The sequence below is a fragment of the Oncorhynchus nerka genome, linkage group LG2 (genome assembly GCF_034236695.1).
Source record: "Oncorhynchus nerka isolate Pitt River linkage group LG2, Oner_Uvic_2.0, whole genome shotgun sequence".
In the NCBI taxonomy this organism is placed as follows: Eukaryota; Metazoa; Chordata; class Actinopteri; order Salmoniformes; family Salmonidae; genus Oncorhynchus; species Oncorhynchus nerka.
Window position 1 is genome coordinate 79,921,058 of NC_088397.1, and position 21,091 is coordinate 79,942,148.

The following is a 21,091-nucleotide window of genomic DNA, read 5'->3' on the forward strand; positions in this document are numbered from 1 at the left end:
GAGCCCCGTATTCTTAGTTTAGGTCCTAATGAATTGATTTCAATTGACTGATTTCCTCATATGAACTGTAACTCAGTAAAATTGTTGCATGTTGCATTTATATATTTTTTCAGTATTGAAGGGTTGCAGCCAAGGGCTGGGGAGTGTCTGTATAGCCTGCAGGGAGAGGAGCAAACCGGGTATAGAGAAAACACATACAGTTGACAAAGCTACAAAAGAACCAAAGGAAATCATCAGAAAATACACTATATATACAAAAGTATTTGGACACCCTTCAAATTAGTGGATTCAACTATTTCAGCCACAAACAATGCTGATGGGTATAAAGTTGAGCACACAGCAATGCAATCTCCATAGACAAACATTGGCAGTAGAGAGGTTGTTACTGACAATAGCATTTGATATTTTCCGTGGTATTGTTAACACACACGCCACCATAAAGAAAATGAGAATTAAAAACTAGTTCAACCGTGATTTTGCAGAGTTCTCCACTTCAAGAATTGCATTTGGTGAAAGGTTCGGTGCATGCATACTCAGGCTGACTGACTATCGTTCAGGCAAATTAGAAATAAGTGCACTCAGGCTATACGGAAGGCCAAAGTTAGTTTCTTGAAGGAGCAGTTCTCTCTGTGAGTCTAACCCCAAGAAGTTTTGGAAAACAGTTAATGACCTGGATAATAAACCCTCCTCCTCACAGCTGCCCATGTCCCTTAATGTTGATGATGTGGTTGTTACTGACAAAAAGCATATGGCTGAGCTCTTTAATCACCACTTCATTAAGTCAGGATTCCTATTTGACTCAGCCATGCCTCCTTGCCTGTCCAACATTTCCTCATCTCCCACCCCTTCTAATGCGACTATCCCTGATGCTTCTCCCTCGTTTTCCCCTGCCCCGCTACAAAGTTTCTCCCTGAGTCATTGAGTCCGAGGTGCTAAAGGAGATCCTTAAACTTGACCCCAAAAAGCCATCTGGGTCAGATGGTTTATACCCTTTCTTCTTTAAGGTTGCTGCCCTTTTACCCCCTTTTTTTCTTTCCCCAATTTCGTGGTATCCAATAGTAGCTACTATCTTGTCTCATCGCTACAACTCCCATACGGGCTCGGGAGAGACGATGGTTGAAAGTCATGCGTCCTCCGATACACAACCCAACCAAGCCGCACTGCTGCTTAACACAGTGCGCATCCAACCCGGAAGCCAGCCACACCAATGTGTCGGAGGAAACACCGTGCACCTGGCAAGAACTTGACTGGCCTGCACAGAGCCCTGACCTGAACCCGATGAAACACCTTTGGGATGAATTGGAACAGCGACTGCAAGCCAGGCCTAATCGCCCAACATCAGTGCCCAACCTTACTAATGCTCTTGTGCTGAATGAGGGCAAGTCCCCACAGGAATGTTCCAATATCTAGTGGAAAGCCTTCCCAGAAGAGTGGAGGCTGTTATAGCAGCAAAGGGGGGACCAAATCCATATTAAGGCCCATGATTTTGGAATGAGATATTTGACGAGCAGGTGTCCACATACTTTTTGTCATGTAGTGTAACTAGGTAGTAGGCAAGATAAGTGAGAGAGTGGTGTGGAGCCTTCCTCTCTTTCCTTACTTGAATAACTTCACAGAGCAGTCTTTGTTTTTCAGACGGTCTTAGTATTTCCAATGAGACCGCCACTTACAGCTGCTGCTGAGCAACCAGGGGAGACTGAAGTACTAACACTAATTGCTAATTATCTAGCAGAGGTGAAGAGCAAAGCTCCCAGTATTAATTGATGATTGCCTAGGAGAGGAGAAACCACTCCCCCTCCAATACAGCAACTGATTACCAAAACAAGTCACAAATTGCCCTGCACCTTATTCCTGGTTGATGTTATGAGCGGTCAGCAGTTCACACACCAAGTAGGCTACTGTGAAGTCAGGCAGCACTTAAAGTAGTTGGCCCTTGCAAACAAAAAGACAGTACTAAACAACAACAGATAAAGACAAAAAATATACTTATCACACCTGGAGATGTATCCTAGAGATATCAGGAGTCCTCTAGCTATAGAATGAAGCACCTTAGAGAGCTATTTATAACTTGTCAAAAATGTCCAGATCAACTAGGCATTGTCAGCTACGTTTTGTAGCTAGGTTTTTTAGCCCATATATTTTGTAGTAATGTTCAAGTCACTCAAATATCACGAGTACACATTAGACATGGTAAAATGTATAGAATTGCAAGAAAATGTTTTAAAACTGCAACATTTTCTCTGCATCCCATGACAAAATGTGTAAAATGGCTGGAAATAGGCAGAGCTTTGTCTTCTCCACAACGGTGGCTAATCTTTTCCCTTTCAGGATAGATTTGATTAGTGGAGACAGACGGAGGTTATCAGGGGCCAAGCCAAGCCAGTCCAATAAGCAGGCAGGGAAGAAAGGCCTTTGTTTTATCACAAGACCATTGTCATCATAAAGGAGTTAGTGAGTCACTCTGCCAGCCACTGTTGATGTTTGTTTACCCGGCTGGCTTGATTGTGACACGTGCTCTTGAGATGTAACCGCATTTTGAATTCCAAAACCGTTTTTAGCAGAGGCAGCGGAACAAATCTAACCACTTCTTCTCTGAGGGCTTAGATGAGATAGCATGTAATTAAGCATACCACAGCTACTGTTACTATTTCCAATCTTTTTCCGGTATAAAACCTTTGGGGCCTGTTTGGTTTAGGCCAGACCTGGGTTCAAATTCTATTTGAAATCTCTTAAATATGTGGGCGTTGGCTTTAGCCTGCCGGGAGTATCAGATGGGTGGGGAAGAACTTTTTGAGGCCACTCTATTGGTTCCTTTAAGACAGGCAAGCTGAATCAAGCACAACTAAGGAAACTGAAATTATTTCCTAAATATTTGAACCCAGGTCTGATGGAGACTGATTGCAAGTCTCAATTTGCATTTCTTTTTAGTCCAGGATGAGGCTTAATCTGGGTCCGGGAAATGGCCCCTATAATGTTCATGCATTACTAATGAGTTGGTGTGTGTGTGGACAGGATCTGTTGGACAGTGACTGGGCCGGCGTGCGGAGTGTTCTAGAACAGGCTGACATCCTGGTTATCAAGTACTCGGTCAACGACAAGCTGGCCTTCCAGCAAGTGCGCAACGGATACGCCCCTAGACTTCGCCCCCTCCTACACCACTGGGGCATGCCTGTTATTCTGGTTGCTGTGGGCGCCCGCCTAAACGGTGAGATAACATTGGTCTATCTTCGACCACAACACCATTTTGTCCTGTTGTGTTCTTGTGCTATATTTTGTATTGCCGTGTACCAGTGACGGTCAGTGCCGTTTCAGATGAGGGAGGATTTTTTTTATTTTTATGATCATGGCCTTATGTCTATTACAGCATATTGGATGACTGTCATTCATATTCCATTCACCCAGTTAAATGTAACAGCGATAGGTTTAGGCTACTACACTACATCAAATATTCCCTATACCCATCATGAGGTTGCTACAACCTAGCCTATGAATGAAAGTTTTCAACGTAGTTGCACACAGGTTGAGAGACACATTTGAGGTGACAAACAGTGAAACATGGACAGACAGTGACATTCAATACCGCCTTGCACACTCTTGCCTTCATCTAGCTAATCTAGGGTGTAATCATTAGCCCTACAGTTGCAAACAAGAGTTTCTATTGGAGAAATTCAGGTATGTTTATCCCCGTTTTGTGCCATTTGCTTCTGTTGAAGAAACGTTTTTCAACAGAATTGGCGGAATGAATACACCCCTGATCACACGCACACACAGTTCAGTTTCATAGAATCCACATTGTATCCATTCTTGCGTCTACATTATGCACTCTCCTCCTTTCACCTCTTTCCATCGCCTGTGGACTTCAATGCACAACACATCAGCTTTATGGGACCAGGCGAAAAAACCTTTCCAAGCAAAATCTGCTACACACAGCCTAGATCAAATAAAATGTATTTATATAGCCCTTCGTACATCAGCTGATATCTCAAAGTGCTGTACAGAAACCCAGCCAAAAAACCCAAACAGCAATGCAGGTGTTGAAGCACGTTGGCTAGGAAAAACTCCCTAGAAAGGCCAAAACCTAGGAAGAAACCTAGAGCGGAACCAGGCTATGAGGGGTGGCCAGTCCTCTTCCGGCTGTGCCGGGTGGAGATTATAACAGAACATGGCCAAGATGTTCAAATGTTCATAAATGACCAGCATGGTCGAATAATAGGTCTGGGACAGGTAGCACGTCTGGTGAACAGGTCAGGATTCCATAGCTGCAGGCAGAACAGTTGAAACTGGAGCAGCAGCACGGCCAGGTGGACTGGGGACAGCAAGGAGTCATCATGCCAGGTAGTCCTGAGGCATGGTCCTAGGGCTCAGGTCCTCCGAGAGAGAGAAATAAATTGAGAATTAGAGAGAGCATACTTAAATTCACACAGGACACCAGATAAGACAGGAGAAGTACTCCAGATAAAACAAATTGACCCTAGACCCCTGACACAAACTACTGCAGCATAAATACTGGAGGCTGAGACAGGAGGGGTCAGGAGACACTGTGGCCCCATCCGATGATACCCCCGGATAGGGCCAAACAGGAAGGATATAACCCCATCCACTTTGCCAAAGCACAGCCCCCACACCACTAGAGGGATATCTTCAACCACCAACCACCATCCTGAGACAAGGCCGAGTATAGCCTACAAAGATCTCCGCCACGGCACAACCCAAGGGGGGGCGCCAACCCAGACAGGAAGATCACATCAGTGACTCAACCCACTCAAGTGACGTACCCCTCCTAGGGACAGCATGAAAGAGCACCAGTAAGTCAGTGACTCAGCCCCTGTAATAGGGTTAGAGGCAGAGAATCCCAGAATCCCGGGAACCGGCCAGGCAGAGACGGCAAGGGTGGTTCGTTGCTCCAGAGCCTTTCCGTTCACCTTCACACTCCTGGACCAGACTAAACGCAATCATATGACCCACTGAAGAGATGAGTCTCCAGTAAAGACTTAAAGGTTGAGACCGAGTTTGCGTCTCTCACATGGGTAGGCAGACCATTCCATAAAAATGGAACTCTATAGGAGAAAGCCCTGCCTCCAGCTGTTTGCTTAGAAATTCTAGGGACAATTAGGAGGCCTGCATCTTGTGACCGTAGCGTATGTGTAGGTATGTACAGCAAGACCAAATCAGAGAGATAGGTAGGAGCAAGCCCATGTAATGATTTGTAGGTTAGCAGTAAAACCTTGAAATCAGCCCTTGCCTTGACAGGAAGCTAGTGTAGGGAGGCTAGCACTGGAGTAATATGATCAATTTTTTGGGCTCTAGTCAGGATTCTTGCAGCCGTATTTAGCACTAACTGAAGTTTATTTAGTGCTTTATCCGAGTAGCCGGAAAGTAGAGCATTGCAGTAGTCTAACCTAGAAGTAACAAAAGCATGGATACATTTTTCTGCATAATTTTTGGACAGAAAGTTTCTGATTTTTGCAATGTTACATAGATGGAAAAAAGCTGTCCTTGAAACAGTCTTGATATGTTTGTCAAAAGAGAGATCAGAGTAACGCTGAGGTCCTTCACAGTTTTATTTAAGACGACTGTACAACCATTAAGATTAATTGTCAGATTCAACAGAAGATCTCTTTGTTTCTTGGGACCTAGAACAAGCATCTCTGTTTTGTCCGAGTTTAGAAGTAGGAAGTTTGCAGCCATCCACTTCCTTATGTCTGAAACACAGGCTTCTAGCAAGGACAATTTTGGGGCTTCACCATGTTTCATTGAAATGTACAGCTGTGTGTCATCTGCATAGCAGTGAAAGTTAACATTATGTTTTCGAATGACATCCCCAAGAGGTAAAATATATATTGAAAACAATAGTGGTACTAAAACGGAACCTTGAGGAACACCGAAATTTACAGTTGATTTGTCAGAGGACAAACCATTCACAGAGACAAACTGATATCATTCCGACATATAAGATCTAAACCAGAACTTTTTCGTGTAGACCAATTTGGGTTTCCAATCTCTCCAAAAGAATGTGGTAATAGATGGTATCAAAAGCAGCACTAAGGTCTAGGAGCACGAGGACAGATGCAGCGCCTCAGTCTAATGCCATTAAAAGGTAATTTACCACCTTCACAAGTCTCAGTGCTATGATGGGGTCTAAAACCAGACTGAAGCATTTTGTATACATTGTTTGTCTTCAGGAAGGCAGTGAGTTGCTGCGCAACAGCCTTTTATAAAAATGTTGAGAGGAATGGAAGATTCGATATAGGCCGATAGTTTTTTATATTTTCTGGGTCAAGTTTAGGCTTTTTCAAGAGAGGCTTTATTACTGCCACTTTTAGTGAGTTTGGTACACATCCGGTGGATAGAGAGCCGTTTATTATGTTCAACATAGGAGGGCCAAGCGCAGGACGCAGCTCTTTCAGTAGTTTAGTTGGAATAGGGTCCAGTATGCAGCTTGAAGATTTAGAGGCCATGATTATTTTCATCATTGTGTCAAGAGATATAGTACTAAAACACTTGAGTGTCTCTCTTGATCCTAGGTCCTGGCAGAGTTGTGTAGACTCAGGACAACTGAGCTTTGAAGGAATACGCAGATTTAAAGAGGAGTCCGTAATTTGCTTTCTAATAATCATGAACTTTTCCTCAAAGAAGTTCATGAATTTATTACTGCTGAACTGAAAGCCATCCTCACTTGGGAATGCTGCTTTTTAGTTAGCTTTGCGACAGTATCAGAAATACATTTTGGATTGTTCTTATTTTCCTCAATTAAGTTGAAAAAATAGGATGATCGAGCAGCAGTAAGGGCTCTTCGATACTGCACGGTACTGTCTTTCCAAGCTAGTCGGAAGACTCCCAGATTGGTGTGGCACCATTTCCTTTCCAATTTTCTGGAAGCTTGCTTCAGAGCTTGGGTATTTTCTGTATACCAGGGAGCTAGTTTCTTATGAGAAATGCTTTTAATTTTTAGGGGTGCAACTGCATCTAGGGTATTGCGCAAGATTAAATTGAATTCCTCAGTTAGGTGGTTAACTGATTTTTTGTCCTCTGACGTCCTTGGGTAGGCAGAGGGAGTCTGGAAGGGCATCAAGGAATCTTTGTGTTGTCTGAATTTATAGCATGACTTTTGAGGCTCCTTGGTTGGGGTCTGAGCAGATTATTTGTTGCAATTGCAAACGTAATAAAATGTCCGATAGGTCCGATAGTCCAGGATTATGAGGAAAAACATTAAGATCCACAACATTTATTCCATGGGACAAATCTAGGTCCAGAGTATGACTGTGACAGTGAGTAGGTCCAGAGATATGTTGGACAATACCCACTGAGTCGATGATGGCTCCGAAAGCCTTTTGGAGTGGGTCTGTGGATTTTTCCATGTGAATATTAAAGTCACCAAAAATGTGAATATTATCTGCTATGACTACAAGGTCTGATAGGAATTCAGGGAACTCAATGAGGAAAGCTGTATATGGTCCAGGAGGCCTGTAAACAGTAGCTATAAAAAAGTGATTGAGTAGGCCGCATAGATTTCATGACTAGAAGCTCAAAAGACGAAAAACTGGATTTTTTTTTTGTAAATTGAAATTTGCTATCGTAAATGTTAGCAACACCTCCGCCTTTGCGGGATGCACGGGGGATATGGTCACTAGTGTAACCAGGAGGTGAGGCCTCATTTAACACAGTAAATTAATCAGGCTTAAGCCATGTTTCAGTCAGGCCAATCACATCAAGATTATGATCAGTGATTAGTTCATTGTCTATAATTGCCTTTGAAGTAAGGGATCTAACATTAAGTAGCCCTATTTTGAGATGTGAGGTATCACGATCTCTTTAAATAATGACAGGAATGGAGGAGGTCTTTATCCTAGTGAGATTGCTAAGGCAAACACCGCCATGTTTAGTTTTGCCCAACCCAGGTCGAGGCACAGACACGGTCTCAATGGGGACTACACTGACTGTGCTAGTGGCAGACTCCACTAAGCTGGCAGGCTGGCTAACAGCCTGCTGCCTGGCCTGCACCCTATTTCATTGTGGAGCTAGAGGATTTAGAGCCCTGTCTATGTTGGTAGATAAGATGAGAGCACCCCTCCAGCTAGGATTGAGTCCATCACTCCTCAGCAGGCCAGGCTTGGTCCTGTTTGTGGGTGAGTCCCAGAAAGAGGGCCAATTATCTACAAATTCTATCTTTTGGGAGGGGCAGACAACAGTTTTCAACCAGCGATTGAGTTGTGAGACTCTGCTGTAGAGCTCATCACTCCCCCTAACTGGGAGGGGTCCAGAGACAATTACTCGATGCCGACACATCTTTCTAGCTGATTTACACGCTGAAGCTATATTGCACTTGGTGACCTCTGACTGTTTCATCCTAACATCGTTGGTGCTGACGTGGATAACAATATCTCTATACTCTGCAGTTATAGCTTTAGCCAGCACCATCTTCAGATTAGCCTTAACGTCGGTAGCCCTGCCAACCGGGTAAACAGTGTATGATCGCTGGATGATTCGCTTTAAGTCTAATACTGCGGGTAATGGAGTCGCCAATGACTTGGGTTTTCAATTTGTCAGAGCTAATGGTGGGAAGCTTCGGCGTCTCAGACCCCGTAACGGGAGGAGTAGAGATAAGAGAAGGCTCGGCCTCGGACTCCGACTCGCTGCTTAATAGGGAAAACCGGTTGAAAGTTTCTGTCGGCCGAATGAGCGACACCGGTTGAGCATTCCTACAGCATTTCTCTCAAGAAACCATGAGAAAGTTGTCCGGCCGCGGGGACCGTGCGATGGGAGTTATACTAACATTATTATCTGTACTTACTGGTGGCACAGACGCTGTTTCATCCTTTCCTACACTGAAATGACCCTTGCCTAACGATTGCGTCTGAAGCTGGGCTTGCAACACAGCTATCTTCGCCGTAAGGCGATCGTTCTCCTGTATATTATGAGTACAGCGACTGATAAAGCAGATAAAGTGTCCGGAGTGAAAAAGTTGAATGAAAAAAAGTTGAATTGAGGGAAACACCCAAAATATAAACGGTAATTAAAAAGTAAAAACCGTAAAGTTGTCAGGTAGCAAAGTAAGGTTGGCAACAAAACGCACAGCAACACGTAAACAAGTCTGCAAGTTGTCGTTGTCACCATATTAGCTAAAGTAACGTCATAGTCAGCTAGGCTAATAGAACTAACATGTTCGTGAACTCACTACAATCATGCAGTAACGTTACAGTGTACAGTCAGCAAGCAGTTACACCGGTAGGCCCTGGTGGCAATAAATTAGTTAAACCAAAAGCTTACCTTGACTTGGAACAGTTCCAGTGTTGTGTTGGATAGTCATAGCCAGCTAGCTAACATAGCATCCCTCTGTTTGAGCAGGGTGTTTTTGTAGGCTAAACTAGCTAGCTGCATTAGAGGAGTTAGAGCCCTGTCTATGTTGGTAGATAAGATGAGAGCACCCCTCCAGCTAGGATGGAGTCCGTCACTCCTCAGCAGGCCAGGTTTGGTCCTGTTTGTGGGTGAGTCCCAGAAAGAGGGTCAATTATCTACAAATTCTATCTTTTGGGAGTGAAACTGAAAAAAAATGACACACTCTCTCTCTTGCTTCTCCTTCATTTAGGAATAAATTCATGTTAAAAACTGCACAACTATTTTCTTTCTCTCCCCTTGAGTCAACTACTCACCACATTTAATGCACTGCAGTGCTAGTTGGCTGTAGTTTATGCTTTCAGTACTAGATTAATTCCCTGAACCTTTGATTGAGTGGACAACATGTCAGTTCATGCTGCAAGAGCTCTGATAGGTTGGAGGACGTCCTCCGGAAGTTATCATAATTACAGTGTAAGTCCATGGCAGGGTGTGAGAACCGTGAGCCTCCTAGGTTTTGTATTGAAGTCAATGTACTCAGAGGAGGACAGAAGCTATCTGTCCTCCGGCTACACCATGGCGCTACCCTGTAGAGGGCTATTGAGGCTACTGCAGACCTTATTTGGAAAATAGTGTGTTTTAATCTATTATTTAGTGACGTGATTATATTTAGTATAGTTTTATCTAAAAAGTTTTTAAATGTTTTAAAATGTTTATTTTTATTAAATTCACTGAGGAGGATGGTCCTCCCCTTCCTCATCTGAGGATCCTCCACTGCCATGTACTTACCACATGCCAGGTTGCCATTGTGGGGAAGTTTTGTTCAGCAGTCTTACAATCCATTGCAGTCAATGGTTCCCTCACAGCACTTTTAGAAACACGACATTGACTGGATATGAGGCCTCTCACACCAGTCATAATAGGTTATTGCTTCCAACCATGTTAATGCCATCTGACATAACTCTGTTACGATGCAATAAACTGAAACTAAACTCATATCATCCAAAAAATATAATCTATAGCATTTTGTGTCTTTTGAAAATATGGCTACATTACATACGGTAGGAGCAGAGGAAATGGCTGAAGGAGTGGATTTGTCTTTTCAGTTAAGAGGATGATTCTCATTTTATGATTAAATCTCAAACAGGCCCCAGGCTTTTGCATCTAAGTAATGTGTCTTCGTGGTTTAAACAACAAACAAACCAAGCATAATCTGGTGCAAGAAAGAAGTAGTCCAAACCCTGACACCCACACACACATTGAGTGGTACAGTGACACCTGGTATTACCCAGGTCAGTGGTGTTAAACTAGCAAAGTATTAACCATCATGCCCACTTTAATGTCTATGCTTCTGTGTCCCCATCTTTTTTATTTCAGTGGTGTAAACGAATACACCACATTCATGATGGGTTATTTTTAGCTTGGTGAGATGCTTTAAGATCTTGCCAGAGCTTCATTGCAAGATGATAATAGTATTTGATAACTCTTTGGTGTTGAGAGAGGGGTCTTGTGGGATGGTGGTGGATCTGACACCCTGTTTTTGTATTGTTTCGTCGCTGCTTTATTGTCTGTGCTAAAGCTATCCCCAAATGAATGTGGCGGATGACAGCTGCGTGCAGTTGTTTCCTGTTGCCTTGGTTAGGTGACTTAGGGCAAAATCATTGCAACACACACACACACACACACACACACACACACACACACACACACACACACACACACACACACACACACACACACACACACACACACACACACACACACACACACACACACAAACGCACAACAGAGAGTGTCTACCTTTCACTCTATGCCTGCAGTTTTATTAGCAGAGTGATTTATTCCTTGCATTTGGCACTGAGCAGACCGCCCCACTATGTCTCGCTCTCTGGCTCCTTCATCACGTCTTTTTACTTCTCCCTACATTTCCCTCTTAAATGTAATCCAGAGTCCACAGGCGCAGAGATGCGATAATCCGGCTTCCCATTGTGACATAGCTGCGTGGCTCTGAGTCCACCATCCGCAAGGGACTCAAAAGCCCAAAACGCACACCTCCCCAAAAATCCCAACCAACGCGGCTCTGCGTACGTGTCCTCTATTAATTTGAATGGGGTGACTGTTGGAGAAATTGCTACACCCCACTGAGAATTTGAAAAGTATGAACGGTCCAATATTCTAGAACACTGCTGTGCTTACAGGTACACATTTAGGATGCTGATGTGTATTTTTTTTCTTTATATTCTCGCTCTCTGACTTTGTCTATCTGCATGTAGGCTGAATTCTGCATATGCAGGGTATGCCTATGCATGCATTGTAAATCCATCTGAATGTCAGTATGTGCTTATATCTATGATGGATAAAATATAATCGTGAGATTTTCTGCTGGAAGTTTTGTGGGTGGTACCGTGTTTTTGAGCACTGAGTGTGTGTACATCACAGGAGGTTGGTGGCACCTTAATTGGGGAGGACGGGCTTGTGGTAATGGCTGGAGCGGAATTTGTGAAATGCTATCAAATACATCAAACACATAGTTTCCATGTGTTTGATGTCATTCCATTCACTTTGTTCCGGCCATTATTATGAGCTGTTCTCCCCTCAGCAGCCTCATGTGGTGGACATTTAGAGGAGGTACATTTCATCCTGTCTCACTCACCTCTCCTGTCCTATCTCACTGTCTAGATGAGGGGCCCCCCTGCACATGCCCCCTATGTGCATCAGACTGGAGCAGCTGTGTCCCACACAGCGAGGGCCTGCAGCTCTCTAGGGACCTGGGGGCCACTTATCTGGAGCTACCCTCCCTCAACCATGTCTTTGTGAGCCGCTACTTTGGCAGCGTGGTGAGTGTCGGCATCTGCCAGTTATGAAATGATCATTGTTTGATGGTGTGATTTATGACTGGTGTGTGATCAATGTTATCATTCATCATTGATGATGTAGAGCAGGGATGCAATGCCAGGCCTCACGGGCCTGATTGGTGTCAAACCTTCGCCCCAGCTAACTCCATTAATCAACTAACCATATGATCTTCAGTATAGAATGCAATTAGCTGTGTTTGCTAGGGGTCGGGAAACAGTGTCACACCACTCCGGCCCCCGAGGACTGAATTTGCTCATCCCTGATGTAGATGGCAGAGTATTATGTTATTGGCCATAGTGGAGATAAGAATGGGACTGGATGCAGTGTGATTATAAAATTAATTGTGTCACCATTTTATTTTGGTGTGTATGTTTATGCTAACTAGGGTGTGTTTGTATTTGTATTCAGCTGGAGTACTTCATGATTCAATGTTTGAAGCAGAAGGCCAACGACCGTCCAGAAAAGAGGCGTGGCAACAAGCTGAATGAGCCCCGCCCCCCTCATCTGGAACAACCAGGTGAGAGAGAGACTGTAATACTAGAATAGGGCACCTTTAAATCAGTTCTATGCGTATATTATATAAACTTTACTTGTGGTGTTCCTCAGGGTATAATTCTCAACCCTTTCTATTATATCAACTTTACTTGTGGTGTTCCTCTGGGTTTAATTCTCAACCCTTTCTATTATATCAACTTTACTTGTGGTGTTCCTCAGGGTATAATTCTCAACCCGTTCTATTATATCAACTTTACTTGTGGTGTTCCTCTGGGTTTAATTCTCAACCCGTTCTTGTTCTCCCTGCACATGCTACTGTTGTTATAAACATGCTACTAGATGTTTTGAATTATACATCTATTTTTTCTTCTGATATTCACCCGACTGTATGTGACTACATTGTAACCAATCACTTACACAGTTGGGTGTTTTAACCAAATGTATAGTAGACACAGAATAGTCAAATTACAACATTTCTACAGCTGGACCAATCTAATAGATACCTTACTTTTGGGGGATTTATTTTGCATAGATTCAAGGTCTGTGAGATCTGAGATGAGAATATCAGGACTATTTTAGCTCATGAGATTAATTAGGAATTATGAAAAGAGAGTAATTGCGCATATCCAAACATGCCAGAGGAGCTGAATAAATAATTGGGGAGTTTCCTGCCCAAATGGGATCTTCGACTGAAGGTTAGTGAAAATACATCATTATACAGGTGACCTGACCAAGATCATATCATGTTGGTTGAAACTTTGCCGCTGTATCTTAAACTTCAGTAGATGATCACATTTTGGTTGTAGCAAACTGAGTGTACATTTGCTTCCTTTTCTCAATATAGAACAGAAATTTTCACTGCTTTATCAAAGTTTAGAATGATCTGTTAGTCAGCCCCTCACCCTATAGTGTTCATTCTTTGTTTGTTTATTCCTGTGAATGTGTAGTACACATACTACACCTATCTGTGTTCATGTACAGAGCACACGGCTAAGCTACAGTAAACATACTAAATATAGCAGCCTTGCCATTTAGCCACTATGTCTGATGAACTTTGACTTGGTGATTGACAGCGAAGGGCAGCACTGCCAAAGTAGGTGGGTGGATGGGTTGGATTGCCTGGGGCCCGTCCAACTCTACTTAACTCTCTCTCGCTCTGTCGTGCAACATCCATTAAATATGAAGTGCATTGATTCCTGGAGAAGCTTTCCTGTAAACCAGGCCAAAACTGAGTGGCAATAAAAAAGTGATGAGGTGCACAGGGGTGCAGCGTGGATTAAGCATAAATAGGATTATAAGGACATTGATTTACCTTAACACTGTCTCTGTTTACCTTCCACCTAATACTCTGCTTTTCCCTCATCCCCTCGCCCAACTCTCTAATCTCTCTCTTACTCTCCCTCTCTCCATCCATCCAGCACGTCTTCCCCCCATCCGAGTGGAGGAGTCCAGCTTCTCTCAGGACCTACAGTGGCTGTTGGAGCGCGGCGTCCAGTTTGCCGATGTAGCTTTCTACGCTGGGGACTCTGGGAAGGAGCTGGGCTGGGGGCATGCCGCCGTCCTCTGTGCTGTCAGCCCCTACTTCAGACAGCTGTTGCTGGGGCCCAAGGCCAGGGAGAGGCCCATCTCGCGTTGCGCTTGCCGGGGGGACGGCCGGGGAGACGGGGGACCCCCATCACTGCTCTCCACCTGGGATGGGGGTCTGGGCAAAGAGGACGGGTTGCGGCCTGATGGGCATCTGGCTGGACGGCTATCACGCCTGGTGGTAAAGGACCCGCTGCTGTGCCTGTGCCTGTGGGAGACGCTCATGTTCCTCTACCGAGGTAAACTACTGGTTCAAGTGCTGTTCGCTATAAGCGCGTGGAGCAGAGATAGAGAGCGAGGCTGTAGCTAAGTGAGATAATGTTGTCTTCTTTTATAATGGATCATTTACCATCACTGTATGAAAACTACTGCTACGACTATCTGCAGTCTCCATTCTGTGTGTTTCTAATCTAATTGTATTTGTCACGTGCCGAATACAACAAGTGTATACTTTCCCAACAATGCAGTAAGAAATAAAATGATCAAATAGATAAAAGAAAATAACAAAATACACAATAAAATAACAATAACGAGGCTATATACAGGCTGTATACAAGGAGCACTGGTACCGAGTCAGTGTACTGGGGTACAAGGTAGTTGGGTGAATGATTGAGGTAGTATGTACATTTAGGTTAGATTAGGTGATAGTACTTTAATCAATGTACATGTACACTATATATACAAAAGTACGTGGACACCTCTTCAAATTAGTGGATTTGGCTATTTCAGCCACACCTGTTGCTGACAGGTGTATAAACTTGAGCACACAGCCATGCAATCTCCATAGACAAACATGGTTAGTAGAATGGCCTTACCGAAGAGCTCAGTGACTTTCAACATAGTACCGTCATAGGATGCCACCTTTCCGACTGGTCAGTTTGTCAAATTTATGCCCTGTTAGAGCTGCCCCAGTCAACTGTAAGTGCTGTTATTGTGAAGTGGAAAAGTCTAGGAGCAACAACGGCTCAGCCACAAAGTGATAGGCCGCACAAGCTCACAGGATGGGAGTGCTGGAGCACGTAGCGTGTCTGTCCTCAGTTGCATCACTCACTACCGAGTTCCAAACTTCCTCTGGCAGCAACGTCAGCACAAGACCTGTTCGATGGGTTTCCATGGCCGAGCAGCCGCACACAAGCCTAAGATCACCATGTGCAATGCCAGGCATCTGCTGGAGTGGTGTAAATTTAGCCGCCATTGGACTCTGGATCATTGAACACCCGTTCTCTGAAGTGATGCATCACGCTTCACCATCGTATCATCGTACTGATCTGGGTTTGGCAGGATGCCAGGATAACTCTACCTGCCTGGATGTCAACTGTAAAGTTTGGTAGAGGAGGAATGATGGTATGGGGCTGTTTTTGATGGTTCAGGCTAGGCCCTTAGTTTTAGTGAAGGAAAATCTTAACGCTACAGCATAATGATATTCTAGACGATTCTGTGCTTCCAACTTTGTGGCAACAGTTTGGGGAAGGCCCTTTCCTGTTTCAGCATGTCAATGCCCTCGTGCACAAAGCAAGGTCTTGACCTTGACCCCATCGAACACCCCATCAAACACCTGGAACGCAGACTGTGAGCCAGGTCTAATCACCCAACCTCACTAATGTCCTTGTGGCTAAATGGAAGCAAGTCCTCGCAGCAATATCTAGTGGAAAGCCTTCCCAGAAGAGAGGAGGCTGTTATAGCAGCAAAGGGAGGATCAACTCCATACTAATGCCCATGATTTTGTAATGAGATGTTCGACGAGCAGCTGTCCACATACTTTTGATCCTGTAGATAGGAGTGGAAAATTTAAAGTCTGAGTAGCCATTTTAATTAATTGCTCAGCAGTTTGATGGCTTGGGGTTGAAGCTGTTCAGGAGCCTTTTGATCCCAGACTTTGCGCTTCGGTACCGCTTGCTGTGTGGTGGCAGAGAGAACATGCTTTGACTTGGGTGGCTGGAATCTTTGAAAAATGTTAAGCCCTTCCTCTGACACTGCCTGGTATAGAGGTCCTGGGTGACAGGGAGCTCGGCCCCAGTGATATACTGGGCCGTACATACTACCCTCTGTAGTACCTTGCGGTCCGATGCTGAGAAGTTGCCACATCAAGTGGTGATACAGCCAGTCAAGATGCTCTCAATGTTGCAGCTGTAGAACTGAGGGCTCATGCCAAATCTTTTCAGCCTCCTTAGGGGGAAGATGTGTTGTCGTGCCCTCTTCACGACTGTGTTGGTGTGTTTGGATCATGACAGGTCCTTAGTGATGTGGACACCGAGGAACTTGAAGCTCTCGACCGTCTCAACTTAATCCCTGTCGATGTGAATGAGGGTGTGCTCAGCCCTCCGTTTCCTGTAGTCCACGATCAGCTTCTTTGTCGTGCTGACGTTGAGGGAGAAGTTGTGTGTATTTGTGTGTGTGTGTTGGCTGTGGCTTTTCTCATTCATTATGGAAAGCGATTACTGTAGTGCTCAAGTTGGCAAGCTGGGACCTGGCTGATTCATGCCTTTACATACATGTGAGGAAGAGTGACTGTCTGAGCATACGGTGTGTGTGTGTGTGTATGTGTGTCTGCAGCTAAATGTATTTGTCTAAATGGCATCTCTGTGAATTGCTTGTGTGTGCGCTCACATGCACGCCTGTGTGTGAGAGAAAGTGGGGATATTTGAGAAACAGAATGGAATTGAATAACTACCCGCAAAACATCAGTCTCAACGTCAACAGTGAAGAGGCGACTCCGGGATGCTGGCCTTCTAGGCAGAGTTGCAAAGACAAAGACATATCTCAGACTGGCCAATAAAAATAAAAGATTAAGATGGGTAAAAGAACACACACTGGACAGAGGAACTCTGCTTAGAAGGCCAGCATCCCGGAGTCGCCTCTTCACTGTTGAAGTTGAAACTGGTGTTTTGCGGGTACCATTTAATGAAGCTGTCAGTTGAGAACTTGTGAGGCGTCTTTTTCTCAAACTAGACACTAATGTACTTGTCCTCTTGCTCAGTTGTGCACCGGGGCCTCCCACTCCTCTTTCTATTCTGGTTAGAGCCAGTTTGTGCTGTTCTGTGAAGGGAGTAGTACAGTGGTGTACGAGATCTTCAGTTTCTTGGCAATTTCTTGCATGGAATAGCCTTAATTTCTCAGAACAAGAATAGACTGACGAGTTTCGGAAGAGAGTTCTTTGTTTCTGGCCATTTTGAGCCTATAATCAAACCCACAAATGATGATGCTCCAGATAATCAACTAGTCTAAAGAAGGCCAGTTTTATTTCTTCTTTAATCAAAACAACAATTTTCAGCTAACATATGCTAACATAATTGCAAAATAGTTTTCTAATGATCAATTAGCCTTTTAAAATGGTCAACTTGGATTAGCTAACACAACTTTCCATTGGAACACAGGAGGGATTGTTGCTGATAATGGGCCTCTACGCTTATGTAGGTATTCCACGAAAATCTGCCGTTTCCAGCTACAATAGTCATTTACAACATTTACAATGTCTACTATATTTCTGTATACTATATTTCTGATCAATTTGATGTTATTTTAATGGACAAAAAATGTGCTTTTCTTTAAAAAACAAGGACATTTTCTAAGTGACCCCAAATTTATACACACACAAGTTTGGGGTCACTTAGAAAATGTCCTTGTTTTTTAAAGAATATATTTATATATTTATTTTTATATATGTCTGTCTGTTTCTGTGGTATATATGAGTGTTTGTGTGCCTGTGGTTCTGGTGTGATCCAGGGGCGTGGGAGTGGGAGCACCTCCAGGAGGCCATGGGGGAGAAGCTTAACAACTCTCTGGCCGTGGCTCAACTCATGGACCGCATCCGCTCCTTCCTGGGCAGAGACAAGGTGACCTAGAAGCTTGAACAGATACAAATGCACGCACGCACCCTAACCCCGATATAACACAATATGTGGCTCTGGTCAAAAGCAGTGCACTAAATGATTCATTTGGGATAGGTTAAACTCTCAGATTGAGCCAAGGGAATGTGATGTGGGACTTAACATCAGGAGACGTGACATGCAGGGTAATAATTAGATCTGGTGATGAGGGTTGAGTTCATTCTTTTTCAATTCCATCAAAAACGAAGTGTCACTTTTGCACTAGTTCTTATCAAGGAGCATTTCATAAGTTTGGTTTCAAACCATCAGTGGAATTGACTAAGCAGCTGAAAATCAATGATCCATGCGATGTTATAACAAAATGCAGCATAATGAAGCCATGAGTTTGATATGCAGACTGCTCTGGAAGCGAGCCTGCCTGCCAGTCTGTTTCAGCATTAGCCAGCTCCATTGAGGCGGTCTTGGCAGTGAGGCCAGGGACAGTGGAGTTACCTGCTGCTGAGGCAGGCTGTTAGACAGGCTATTTTTATGCCACTGGGGAGCTGGATGTGGAAGCTCTGAATGAAATGGCACTTATGCTTGTAAACACCAACAGTGGCGGAATTCTCAGACTTAACCCATGCTGTGTGTGTGTGTGTGTGTGTGTCGGTTTGTGTTTGTGCACACATGTTCCTGTGCATGTTTGTGTGTGCGTCTGTGTGTGTTTGTAGGGTCCCAGGGACACGCCCAACGCCCGGGCCGCCCAGCTTGGTCCTCAGTCTCTGGTCAACCTCTTCAATTCTCCTCTCTACTCTGATGTAATTTTTATGGTGCAAGGCAAGTTCACACACCCCAGACAATTACATGTAGTGCCAGGTCACCTTTTTTTATTAAACATGATTAGCTGATTCCTTCATTGGGGCTCTCAGGGAGTCAGTCCATTTCATTATTGCACCGAATAGAGAAAACTCACTCACTTTCACGAGTGTAACAATGCCTGTCATTAGATGGAAAATACTTCAAGACAACCATTATGTCATGCTCTATAGCGGTCATAAGGTCTGGGTTAATTAAAATGACCCATTCCTGAAAGGCATCAATTCATAACTATGACAGTTTTAGATTAAATTCACCTTGCACCTAGACTGTGTATGAGAAGATCATTCAGTAGATATGATTGGCTGATGTGAAGCTGTAATGTGGAAGCTTGTCAGAAAAGTACAAGAAACCAACAATGGCTGTAGCTGTTATCCTCAGCGGTATCGTGAAAACCTTCCCTCTTACAACTGGAGTATGTCAGGGAAACGATTAGCAACATGTTACCGAAAACCGCCATTCAACCTCTCTCCTCCAGCAACTTCTCCCCGAGGTCTTGCTGTGAAGGAGACTGTATAAAGGATAATGGATTCTAATTCTCAGTAAATTTGTCAAAATAAGGATTAAATTTAAAAACAGACTGTGTTTCAGGGAGTGTGTTACCGGCTCACCGGGCGGTCCTGGTGGCCCGCTGTGATGTCATGGCGGCTATGTTCAGCGGGAAGTATGCGGAGGCACGGAGTCGGGTGGTGCCCATCCACGGAGTCTCCTCTGACACCTTCCTCTCCTTCCTGGAGTACCTTTACACTGACACCTGCTGTCCTGGTGGGTCCACTGCAGTGCAGGAACAAAAACAGGCTCATTATAGGCCGGGGCCCACCCACTTTAGACTGCTGTGTATGAAAACGCTACTACCGGTAGCTGTCAAATTCTTTCTTCCTCCGCCCTTGTTTCCTCAATTTCTCGCCTCACTTCCAATTTCATTGGAAGAGGAGGTCCGGGGGAGGGACTGTGGATCCTCTCCACCAATGTGCTATGAGGGGAGTGTGAGTAATTGAGGAAACAAGGACGGATGAAGCAAGAATTTGAGGGCTAGAAACGTTTTCGCACACAGCCCAGGGGTGGCTTACCCTCCTCCTGGACAGCTATGGAGTATGCAGGCTTTTGCTGCAGCCTTGCTCTCACTCAGTGTTTCAAGCTTGATGAGTTGGTTATTTGAATCAGCTGTGTAGTATTAGGGCAAAACAATTAAACGTGCACCCAGGAGGGGACGCAGGACCAAGTTTGGGAAACCCTGCTCTAACCAACACTTGGATTCAGAAAATTAAGGTCATTATTATGAGCAGTTGATTCTCTAGAAGCAGGTGTGATTCAGCAGGGCAGGAGCAAAAGCTTACAAACCCAGGAGAACAGAATCCTAAACATAAGATAAAGATGTATTTCTATCTGCAACCTGTCAGTGAACATGCCCCAGGTCCTCAGTGCTGCTCAGTACAGGCTGGGAAAATGAATGGTGGTGGATTTACACTCTCAGATGGAACTAACAGTATCTCATAAGCCCCAGAGGGATTTGACTGACAGCTCCCCCAAAATGATTGACAGGCTGGGGGAAGATCAAGAGCAATTGGAGTGGACACCGTGACACTACGATATGATGGATAGTAAATGTAGGCCAATTTGTTTGAAGGGGGAGGGATTTTGTGTGTTTGTGATGTTATCTTGGGGTTGATATGTTTCCCAGTTGGTTAATGTGATATGACAGTACAGCAGCGTGTGTGTGTTATAAATCCCAAGTGTGCATTTCAACCACAATTTACAATCAAATTTGTGCATGAGTATGAACATTTTCTAAACGAGGTTCCAGTATGTTTGACTGTGTGTGTGTGTGTGTCCAGCCAGTGTGTTGCAGGCCATGGCCGTGCTGGTCTGTGCAGAGATGTACCAGGTGAAGCGTCTGCAGCACCTGTGTGAGGTGTGTGTATGCGCCTACCTCCAGAGCATGCCTAGCCGAGAGCTGGCATCAACCGGCATCAGTGTGATCCGCCTTCTCCGCAGAGCTAAGGTTCGTGCGTGTGTGTGTGAGAGATATACAGTTGAAGTCGGAAGTTTAGCCAAATACATTTAAACTCAGTTTCACAATTCCTGACATTTAATCCTAGGAAAAATCCCATTTTAGGTCAGTTAGGATCACCACTTTATTT

At 44.3% G+C, this 21,091-nt stretch overlaps 1 protein-coding gene across 1 annotated transcript in view; it reads left to right on the forward strand.

The window, feature by feature from the left end:
- Positions 1-21,091, forward strand: part of rhobtb3 (Rho related BTB domain containing 3) — a 36,376-nt gene that overhangs the window by 9,255 nt on the left and 6,030 nt on the right. The window contains exons 3-10 of the mRNA XM_065003226.1: positions 3,013-3,205; positions 12,013-12,170; positions 12,598-12,706; positions 14,103-14,507; positions 17,992-18,101; positions 18,806-18,915; positions 19,546-19,715; positions 20,786-20,952. Coding sequence (XP_064859298.1) covers positions 3,013-3,205; positions 12,013-12,170; positions 12,598-12,706; positions 14,103-14,507; positions 17,992-18,101; positions 18,806-18,915; positions 19,546-19,715; positions 20,786-20,952 — 1,422 coding nt within the window. The remainder of the gene's footprint in view (positions 1-3,012; positions 3,206-12,012; positions 12,171-12,597; positions 12,707-14,102; positions 14,508-17,991; positions 18,102-18,805; positions 18,916-19,545; positions 19,716-20,785; positions 20,953-21,091) is intronic.